Genomic DNA, 11495 nt, shown 5'->3' with positions numbered 1-11495 from the left:
TTCAAACCTGCGTCCGTCTACGGCTCTTCCAAGCTTTGTTTTTACATACATACAAAATCAATCGATATTGACATCAACCCTGGATAATCAGAAATCCCTTACGTATAGAGACTGTCAAATAATATGCTTTGCTTACATATAGACTGAATAGCAGTATGCTTTATCACCACTGATTACCTTTATTCCTAGTTGGAGGCTATATATCCATAAATGATCAGCATTGTGAACATAAAGGTACAGTGTGTAGGATTTGGTGTCATCTGGTGGAGTGGTTGCAGATTGCAACCAACTGAGTACCCCTAGCTAGATCTCCGATCAGATTTCGCAATTCGCGGGTTACCTTCTAGACGCGACCCAGCCTTCCTTACCATAACAACACACCCTGCGGCTCACGTTTTACCGCAGTTTCACAAGCGTGTCGAGGAACTACGGTGGCATTCAAGCTTCAGTAGGCAACCATTTTTTTGGCTGAACGGTTATTCCATAATAACCTTTCAGCATATTGTAATTCAAATGTTCTGAGAGAAAACTAGACTCCTGCACCTCCTCATGACTCTGTTTTCAGGCTTTAAAAAAAATCTAGCCCCTGATGGAAGACTTTTATCAATCACAGGTCATTTCAGAGAGAGAGTGTTCCTATTGGCTGTGCTCCGGCCCATGTGAGCGGTGCTTGGTATTTCCTCAAGAGATCTCAGCATGGCTGCCGGTTCAAAAACTCTAATTTTACAGCTAAAAGGTACACTACAAGATGATTCTGAAAACATTTGAGGCGAGAAATAGGCATTACAGTGACAGAATACTGATTCATATTTGATCAGTGCTGCCTAGTTTGATCGGAGTTCGCGAGTGATTGACAGCCGGCTCTCATAGACGGCAGCTGGACAGCAGGCTCCAGCTCAGCTCTGACTGGTTGTTTTCCTCCGGTCTGTGAAATCTTGCAGATGCCGTTAGGAGCAGCGGAGGACACCGGAGGACACAAAGGCACATGATTTAGTTCAGATTACCTGTCTCATGCGCTACTGTCAGGATATAGTGATCGTTTTATAAAAATAACTTTTCTTTTTATCATATTTGCTCCTTTTCTACCGACTGCTGCTTTCAGGTAACGTAAAAATGTGAAAGGCCCTTTCTAGAGCCAGTGTTTGGTTTGTCCGTTCTGGGCTACTGTAGAAACATGGCGGAGCAACATGGCAGACTCCGTGAAGAGGACCCGCTCACTATGTAGATATGAAGGGCTCATTCTAAGCTAACGAAAACACAACGATTCTTAGTTTCATGTGATTATACACTACTGAAAACACCGAAATGTTACACACCGTTCCTTTTAAAGGAACAATAACCATCATCCGGAGAAACTGGTCTCATTGTTGTTAAAATGAGAAAGCCAAAAGCAAAATCTAACCTAGAAGTGTGCAATCAAATGGCTAAAGTCAGCCCTGCTTGCTTGCCACCAACCTGAGAGTCCAAAACAGCCACCATCACTTCATGCTGTCCATACAGAATCAACTTATTATTATACCTATTCGCAAAGCACAGTTGCTCATGTTTTAATGTTATCATTTGTAATTGAAAATGAACCTATTTGTTCAAGTAAAAGCCTGCCATGTTTCTCGTATTCCTTTTTCATTGCATTTCAGTACCAGCATGAGAAATAGCCAACTAAATGTAGGCTTATAGGGTACCACTGTGACTCATGAAGGGATGTGCTGGATTAACATAAACAGCCGGTGGCAAAAGCCCCTGTCACTTTCTTCCATTTTTCTGCTTGATGATCCAATCCAGTTGATCTTCTTGAACCCAAAAGCCCACTGGCCGAATTTTCCAGTTATGTAACAGCCCCTCAGGTAACGGCAGCGTCGCTCTACTCGAGTGGAGAAATCACATCAAGAATGTCAATGCAAGTGCGCCATCCGTATATATAAAGCTGTAACCTGTAGAGTGTCAGAAGCCATCACGCTCAAAGCCATCTGCTTTCAATCATTGTGTGATTTGATGAGTAGTTTGAACAAACAAGTTGGAATTTAAGAAATCATGAGATTTAGAGAAAAGAATAAAACTCCACTTGTTCCACTCAGCAAACAGGGTTGTATTTTATTTTATTTACAAAGGCAAGGGGAGAGCCTGTGTAAAAATATACGAGGATGAGAGAAAACAAACAGTTTTACATTGTGGCAGCGATTATTATTATTACAAACATGATTTGGTCAGATCTTTACATCTCTTTGATTTTCCAAATGGAGAAAAACAACAATATATATTACATTTGATGTATAATTGTTTCTTGGTGTCGCACAAAGTTTAATCACTACAGCACAAACAATGTATTCCCTTCTGTCCCTTCTGAGTGAAGAATGACTTGAACTACAGCACACATTTGTTTTTTCAGTTCACTCTTAATTGTTCAAGTAAATTATTGATTTGCAATAAATATGATTCAAGTAATTGTATAATTTTTGTTCATAGTACCAGTAATGTAGCATTTCTTTCTTGGAGAACAGATAACAAGTATTCCCAGTTTTTTTTAAATGGCATTTTCAGATGGATTGTTTGGTAATAGCTGCACAAACATTATTGAAAATTAATAACTTAATGGTGTAATAGGCATCAATGTAATGTTGCACTAACCGTCCGTCAGATCAGATCCCAAAAACAGAACCGTTGGTTGCTGTGATTTCCATTCAGTTCATATTAATGGGGACTAAATCCTTCTGATATTTACATGCTGATTACCAGGGAACTGAACCAAACATTTCTGTTTTAGAAGCATATTTGACCCCGTCTCAGGCTGCTAAATCACTACAGGGAAACGAAATGAGTGTCACACAAACCAAAAAAACACTTGTCAGATCCACCGCAAGCTCCTCTAGATTTGCTGCATGGGCCTCAGGTTAGGAGACACCTAGAAGACACAAGACAGATCATAAGGAAGTAAAGAGATGTGTCGTGGTAAGGATACTTGAAGTTTAGAAACGAAATATAGTGCTGGTAGCCAAACTGTTTGGTTTACTTGCCTCGAAATCGGTGCCAGTGCATGCTTTGATATCCTCCGGAGTGAGCCCCCCCCATACTTCTATCAGAGTCAGGCCTTTTGTCTTATCCACATCAAACACGGCCTGGAGAACAGAAACAGGGCAGAAAAAAGAGGGAGGGAGGGAGGGAAAGGAAAAAAACAGGACGAGATGTTGAAAGAAAGAGAGACAAAATGGTGAGAATGAGTATTTCCTTAATAGATGGGTTTGACTAGGGTCACAGACAAGGATGCGAGGCCCTTAATTATCAAAGTGACCTAAAAGAGATGACAACAGCCCCCCAAAAAAATACCAGCGGCGGGCAGAGTACCACTTCAGTGTCATCCATAGATGACAAAATAGCCGCAATTAGTGGTGAAATTGTGAGTGTGCGCAAAGAGTGGTCCTCAACTCTCTGAGGTTGGACCACTACAAAGTAGAGAGCAATTACATTTTAATTGTGGCACTACTTTTAACAGTTGAAACATAAAAGAAACAACGAGTGAGTCCCATGCTGACTCTGAGATCTGCGCGTGGTGCTGCAGTTGCTCTGTGATGTAGCACAGGGATGAAATAGTCGGAGGCATCGCTAGCATCAAGAAGGAAGGTCAGCGTTAACTGAATTCAACCCTAAACAACACTTCCTTGTTCTCAAAATAATTTGTTCTCGCAGTAAAAAAAATCCTAAAACCTTTTGAGGAACTCTAAAAATAAAACACTAGATTATCCCATGTTGCAGCATCACCGAAGCATCTCTTCAGCTACCGTAGTTGACAGTCGTCCATCAGTTATGCTGACAAGGCTAAAAGTGTCATTGTGAGTTTCTGTTACAACAACCAGGGATTTGTTGCAGGTATGCTTTTTGAGGAGTTGTTCTGAATTTAGACACATTCACAAACAAAAAATATGATAAATCTGATTCTAGGATGAGCTTGGAGCACATGGTTTATGCACAAAACTGAGCGTGCATGACTCATAAATGAGGCCCCTGGAAAGTTCAACATCTCTAAGAGTAATGAAATGCTATGTATACGGCCAAAGGCATCGCTCCTGTAGAGGAGACAGGAGGGTGGAAACCTTTTGTAAATTACCATGAAGAAACCTCCCGAACCTGTCACTTACACTGAAGGCCAAAGTACCGTAAATGCTGGAAATTTATCTAAAGAAAAATGAAATGTAAAGGCAACAGACCTGTTATTACTTCTTTAAGTAGCCAAAATAAGGATGAGGCATTTGCAAAGATCAGCGTGATGCAGTTTGTTCTATTCAAAGTTTCTCGTCTCAAACACATTTCGGTTTTGGGTTGGCTTCCCTTCTTCTTTCTTGAAAAATGATTCTCAACACTGTATCTTTATGTTGGTATGTTTCCTACATTATCACTAGTTGCTTAAAGATTTGGATAGATTTACGGCATAAGCATGATCTGTGTCTCTGTCTCTACAACACGCTATAGACAGCAGAGGGCAGAAAGCAAAACCGTTGATTTCTCAGATACCTACTGCAAGTTACTCCCTTTCTCCATCAATACGTTAGCTTCAAATTGCCATGGATATCTATTAACTGATAATATCATCAGATTCAATTTGAAATACCAACTTTGACAGACTGCTGCTTCTCAACACACGTCTGATATGAAGTTAGGTAGGTGTACATGCGGTACAGCAGGCCTATTCAATTACTTTTTAGAAGGGCCAGATTTGAAAAACGATGAAGTGCCCAGAGGCCGGATATTTACCTTTCCTATGTGTGATCTGCAAAGCTAGGAATTTAAAAGGTGAATACATAACACATTTTTAATCTTAGTAGTTTGTTGTTTTAATAAACACAATGTTGCATTTACATTTTTTTAATTCAATTTGACTCCTAAATTCCCTCTGCTTAAACAGCCTGGGTTAAAACTTTTTAACAAGATAACTATTTCTGTGCTTAACAAGACATGACACAAAATGATCTAATAATCATAAACACCCATAAACTTAGAATGTTAGCAGGTTATTTCAATAAAAAAGCAATGTCTGTAAAGGGGAAAGTCGTGGGTACCCATATAACCTATTTTCATTCATATATCTTGAAGTCAGAGGTCAAGGGACCCCTTTAAAAATCGACATGCCAGATTTCCATCGCCAAAATTTTGCCTAAATTTGGAGCATTATTTAACCTCCTTCCCGACAAGGTAACATGACATGGTTGATACCTTGCGTTTTGTAGTTTCATATGATACCAGTATCTTCCCTCTAGCTTTAAGACTCAGCTCAGTACATTACTTTACCTCTTGAAGACAGTGACGTCGGTCGGGATCGACAGCGATCCCGCAGGTCTCTCAGGGTTAAATACTTTTCCCATATTTATAAATAATCAAAAGACCGCATTGTGGTTGTTAAAGGGCCGGATTCGGCTCAAAGGGCCACCAATTGAATAGGCCTGCAGCTAATACAATAACCCTTTTTAAAGCTCAACCTGAGCCATATCATTATACCTATTGATGCAAAAAATACTTTCTGGCCAAAGCACACTGAGCTGAGCTGGTTCCTGCTGCTCCTCTCAGCAGGGACCGAGAGACTATAAGCCACAGACACATTCGGGCAAAGCCTGTCAGGACTTTCAGCTCATTAGAACCACACACACACACACACACACACACACACACACACACACACACACACACACACAGCAACAGGGCAGGAGGCGGATGTCTCACTCCGATATAGCGAGACAGATGGAATGTCACAAGGAGCAAGGGTCCGTTGGATGACACTGACATGCATCTCTAATCGAGACACGTGTCTCAAGTGATTAAGGGAAATTAAAGATGTGCCAGAGGTGGTCGATGTAAGTGCAAAGTGTAGGTGTGTGCAGATCGGGGCAGGTGGAATGTCAATGTGAGCTCACAGTTTGACGCACTCTGCTTTAAAATTACACAAGACCTTGACACAAAATGATCTGGGTAAGTAAATCATAAAGTAATGAACCCTCGACTGACCTAGATATCCACACTTTACTACTGAGAAAAGCTGTGCCTCCATTTGCAAAGCATGCCTTTTTGTTGTGAAACAGTTGAGTCACCTTTCTTCACAGTCTTCAGAGTCACCACCATCATTAACCAGATTGATGCCAGTTAGTCATTAAGAAGCTGCTAGTCTACCCCGTGTGTTGTCTGGCGAGAAGTGGGCTGAATGTCATGTAGCAACAATAAGCCGACATCATTCAGCCCACTTCGTGCTTTAGATAAATGTGAGTATAACAAAGAGATGGGAGTAAAAATTCACATTTTACCCTCCAACGAATAAACTTCAAGAGCTCATCTAGTATCCTGTCAGTGCATTGCGGCAATTACAAGGAGCAGATTTTGAGATGTGTTCAGACAAAAAACAGAAAGACAATAAAAAAGACTTTTAATTTGTATTCTGGAGTAGTAATTGCTGTCATTGGCCTGCTGTTATTATGAAAAATGCCACAGGTAACACTTTTTCTGGGCTCATTACGATGATTGAATAATTCAGGAGTTGATCTACTTCATCTGTGAATGAACGGGCAATTATTCTTTTTACTTTAAAAACAGGAGATAATTCCCTAAATAACTGTTGAGAGGAGAAAAATACTGAGAAACTGGTAGCAACTCAAAGCACCAGGGGCAAGGGAAGTGATGTGATTTACTCACTGCACATGTGATGAACACAAAAATGAGACACAATCCATCATTTCAATGACAATGCTGCAAGCGAGCGAGCTTGTAAACAGGGCAACGGCGGTTAAGAGAAAAGAAACGGTGTATAAAATGGTCCAAAGTCATATAGAGGAGCAGCAGAGACGCCGCCTGAGGCAACAGGGTTCCCATCACCCTGGGTCTCGAATCACAGCCACACTATTTAGGACAACACTAGAATTACCATCCCTCCTGGCCATCGAGAGCCAAGGAGTGCTGCGTTTGTGAGAATATACTGTGCATGTCAGCATCTGTGCATGCGTCTGTGTGGAGGGAAAAGAATATTTTTTTTGGCAGGTTTGAAAGGCCCCAGTTTCTAGTCTCATTTTAGAAATGAATTGGAGCAGAGATTTTAATCATGAAAGAACAGTAAAAAAAATAAATTTAAGATAACCATTATCAGGCTTATTAAAGGCACTGTTTGCCACCTGGTTTATAAGTCCCTTATTTTTACTTCTGGGAGTTTCCTCTGGTGATCAACACAATGACAATTTTATCACATCCCACAAGTAATTGTACACACGGTGTTGTTGGCTAATAAAGAACAAAAAACTCAAATGTAATACTGCTGGGCTGTTGTATCTTATTCTGATCATATTAATAAATGGGTTCCACTTGACTTCAGACATTAAGCCCTAATTGGTTTTTAATAAAAAAAAATATTTTACCACCACGTCCTGTGAGATTATTGACAATTGTATGTGGTACAAATGTTCTGGCAACATCCTCACTGAGGTTTCAGCATGGGGCCTCATAGATGTGCAAATGTTATTTTATTGATCAGCTTTTAACTGGCAATCACAGATAATTGTTTCATTATTGTCATTGAGAAACGCAGTAGCATAGGAGACTATTGTTCTACTTTCAGATGTATCACTGGTTAAATTATACCACAAGGACTCCAAAAAATCTGTCATAGGCAAGTTGAATCACACTGGCAATATGAGAGGAAACAATTTCCTCATGAAACCAGCTCATTGTGTGTCTGGTTTTGCGAGTTTGAAAGCAAGTTTGAAGGTGTATGCTTTCTTTCATGTTTCACCTTTTGTATATCAACTGAAAAAAGGGTAAATACCAAACTTTGTTAAATTTCAAAATGTGTAAATATACCTTATATTACAGTATCTACAAACATTGCATAAAACTGTAATGGAATTGCTGTGAAAGTGGAGTAAAATCTACAAGCCTGCTTGTGTGTGAATCCCCTAATGTTTCTAGTTAGGTACCAAGATGTGCTCTCAGATCTCCCTGTCGTATGCTTGCTCGTGCACATTACATAGACACACAAAAACAATACTGTTAATGATAATAACACTGGCCATCCCTAGCGGATGATGACGATAAACAACTTTTGTGTCAATAGATAAATGATCTGAACAACAGTGTTGGGCAAACCAAACTCATTATTATTCAACAGATGCGGTTCATTACTTGTTGAATTCAATTTGAATAATGCTCTCCATTTTGGAGTAACTCAAAAAACACTTGCATGTGTCACTGCCCGAGCTTTTGTCGTAGTCTTTTACATCCCTGCCTGCTGTCATTGCTGTGAAAAAAAGGTTTCTGAAAGGAAAGAAGTTAAAGGACCAGTGTGTAACATTTAGAGGGATCTATTGGCAGAAATGGAATATAATATTAATAACTATGTTTTCTTTAGTGTATAAAATAAGAATCATTGTATTTTTCGTTACCTTAGAATGAGCTGTTTATATCTACATACAGAGCAGGTCCTCTCTACGGAGTCCGCCATGTTTCCTAACCCTACAGTAGCACCAGAATGGACAAACAAAACTCTGTTAACTTCTCCTGCTTTGGCCGGAGTAGATAACGTTACTCGCTTCCGTCACCGCCGCTCTCTCTCTCTTGCTTCACCACTCACTTCCCACGTACAAACACACTCTAAGCACTCTACTCTTACAACTCTAGAGAGGGCCATACGCGTTTTGGCGTCGGCACACGGGAGAAGTTGTAATCTGCAACCTCTGCACACCTCACACACTGTACCTTTAATTAAGTAAGATAGTTCATAGTCACAGCACGGTAGTGGAAGGCCCCCCTATGGGTAAATCATAGTGTGCACATAGTTTATTCATCAACCTGGACTAATCAATAATACATAACGTGCTGTACATGCGCTCTGGGGGACGGTTCTATATTGTCTCACACCAATTAACAACAGTGTGTTTATCATACAGTATGTGTAAGCCCCTTAAATGGAAATGTGTTCAGCTTCACTTCTGTTATTAGGTGTACTCGTTTTGGCAAACTTTGCTCAGATTAGGGCTGGGCGATTTGGAGAAGATCAAATACAACAATACTTTTGACCTAATACTTCAATATTGATATTGCGGTGATGTTGTAGGGTTGACCATTGGTGCTTTCACAAAATATTAACACAATGAGATTTTTGATAAATAATCATGAGTAATGTGGATATAATGACTAAGTGGGTAAAAGCAAATAATAGAATAGCTAGAACAGTTTGGTAAGTTCCGAAAATGACATACTGTAATGCAGCCTTTAAAACCAGGAAAAGACAACACTTATGCCATATTACGATATCCAAAATCTTAGACGATATCTAGTCTGATATGACCGTATTATTAAAATATCGATATATTGCACAGCCCTAGCTCAGATATGATATTAGAGGGAAGAAGCATCAAGGAAGGCCTAGGGAAATACAGAACAGGTGTTTGTGATGAGCAAAAATGGGCTCCGCAAATCCAGTATGGATGGAAACCACCTCCACTCTAGTCTGACCAAATGGATGTCGATTCAAACTTCAAATTGTCTTTCACCCATCTCAAAATGACATGATGTAGATAAATGTTCCTTTACACACACACACACACACACACAGCATTTTAAAGTTTCTTAATATTTGATGTTCACACGTATGAGTTATTGACCTAGCTTTCCATTTCTGCTGACAACAACAGCACTTCCGAGTATATTAAAGTCATTATTTGACAAAAGAAAAGGAAAATCAACACCTTTACTGTGCAGTTCAGAGCAGGAATTTTCAAAACAAGCAATCACAGCGGGGAGCTGGAGGTAACTGGCTTCTTAACATCGCTACCAGATAGAAGTATATTGGCAATATCTGAGAGGCTGATGAGCTGACTGTCATGTGTCAGCGATTTTGAAAAGCTCAGCTTTCCCCGTCCAAACTACAAAGAGAGACTGACATTGTCAAAGGAAGGGTGTTTTCAAAATGTGAACATTTAGGGATGGATAATACCTGTTTGGTGTGGATAGAAGGCTAAATGAAGAGATTTTATTTATTTATTTATTCACAGTGCAACAGACATGGTATCAGAAGGATAGAGAGTGGAATACGGAGGAGGAGGAGGGATGTGGAGGTAAGAAAAGAAGTAAGGAGGACATAGGAATAAGAGGGAAGTGGCGTTCGTGTGTTGAAAGAGATTGAAGGAAATGAGAAAAGAGGTCAAACTGATAGAATGGAAGAATTTGAGTCATTACAAAGAAAGCAAAAAAGCCGAGGATGTAATAAGAGAAGCGATAGTACTAATGGATATAGAGGGACAGAAAGCAGCAGGAGATGAAATGAGGAAGGTGGAAAAGAGGTGGAGGAGGTGGCACAAGTGCTAGCAGGGCAGTAGAAAGAGCTTTAACCTTTATAAATATTGACAGAAATCTGCTCGCTGAGAAAAATGTTGCGCAATCACAACAAAAGCCAGTCGAGCAGGAAAGAACAGACAGGTCGGAAAAAAAAATGTAAGCCATGGAAACGCTGTCCGACTTTGCTCTTGACAGGTCATGTTTTCAATGAGCGAGTTCTACAGACAGTAACCACCAAGGGGTTATAGGGAATGGACCAAATACAAGAGGACACAAGAATTGCATCAGCGCTAAGCTCTACTAGCTACTGGAACCTCTCTCTCGGGGCTTTTCTTTCTTTATAACCTCCCTCACACCTTTTTTTCCCCCCCAATCAATATCTATGCCTCCTCTTTTCTACTTCCTCCATTCCCTCCAACTGCCATCTACCCTCCATCTTCACTATTCCTATTTTTTCCCAACCTTGTTCTTTTTGCTTACGGTCTGTTTACATCCCCTTTAACAGAATGTTCCACCCTTGGACCATCGTTAGCACTGTTCTGACAAGATAAGCGCTACCTGTAACTTGAATGTTGGTCATTAAAACCCCATCTGGCTGGATTTCCATGTGGTACATGGATGTGAATGATAAAATAATATTCATGTACCTCCTTGCCCCCCCATCACATCACCATATGTGCTACCAAGAATGACAACAAATTGTTGTACATGGTGGCTTTTCACCTCCTTTCTTCCGTAACACCACACCGCACCACACAGAACTTGTGGGGAGCTGATGAAATTCAAAAACAGAGCAGAGAGAGAGAGCTCTTCGCACACAAATGGAGATTTGCCTTTAGGCGAAGCTCCATAAGCTTTCCAAGGGAGATTGAGCTGGGAGATTCCCCCAGAGGACACCCCGTGGTCCAACTTTTTAAAAATGGGAACCACCACCCCCATCGGCCAGCCTGTCCGCGATTCTCATGCAACACTCAAAGGATCAACCAAGACTTCCCAACAACATCCAGAACCTCTTTCATCCACGCCACTGTGGAGCTTCTAGACTACCTAGATGACCTCCTCTCTGAGTCTTCCTCCACATCCACAGAGGACATGTCGCTGGCATTCAGGGTTTTTTAAAAAAATATCCAAAAGAGAGCCCAAAACATATAATACATCAACCATGACTACAATCGTTGCACAAGCATCAACACCATTAG

The 11495-nt window shown here is 40.5% G+C and overlaps 1 protein-coding gene across 1 annotated transcript in view; it reads right to left on the bottom strand.

Moving 5' to 3' along the window:
* Positions 1–2079: 2079 nt before the first annotated feature.
* The window catches only part of oxct1a (3-oxoacid CoA transferase 1a), a 56625-nt gene continuing 47209 nt past the window's right edge, over positions 2080–11495 (bottom strand). The window contains exons 16-17 of the mRNA XM_074637645.1: positions 3012–3113; positions 2080–2899 (exon numbers count right to left, since the gene is read on the bottom strand). Of these exons, the coding sequence (XP_074493746.1) occupies positions 2864–2899; positions 3012–3113 (138 nt within the window). The 3' untranslated portion in view covers positions 2080–2863. The remainder of the gene's footprint in view (positions 2900–3011; positions 3114–11495) is intronic.

Source organism: Sebastes fasciatus, chromosome 6 (assembly GCF_043250625.1).
Source record: "Sebastes fasciatus isolate fSebFas1 chromosome 6, fSebFas1.pri, whole genome shotgun sequence".
NCBI lineage: Eukaryota > Metazoa > Chordata > Actinopteri > Perciformes > Sebastidae > Sebastes > Sebastes fasciatus.
The sequence above is the reverse complement of the archived record's forward strand: the minus strand, read 5'-3'. Positions and strand labels throughout refer to the sequence as shown.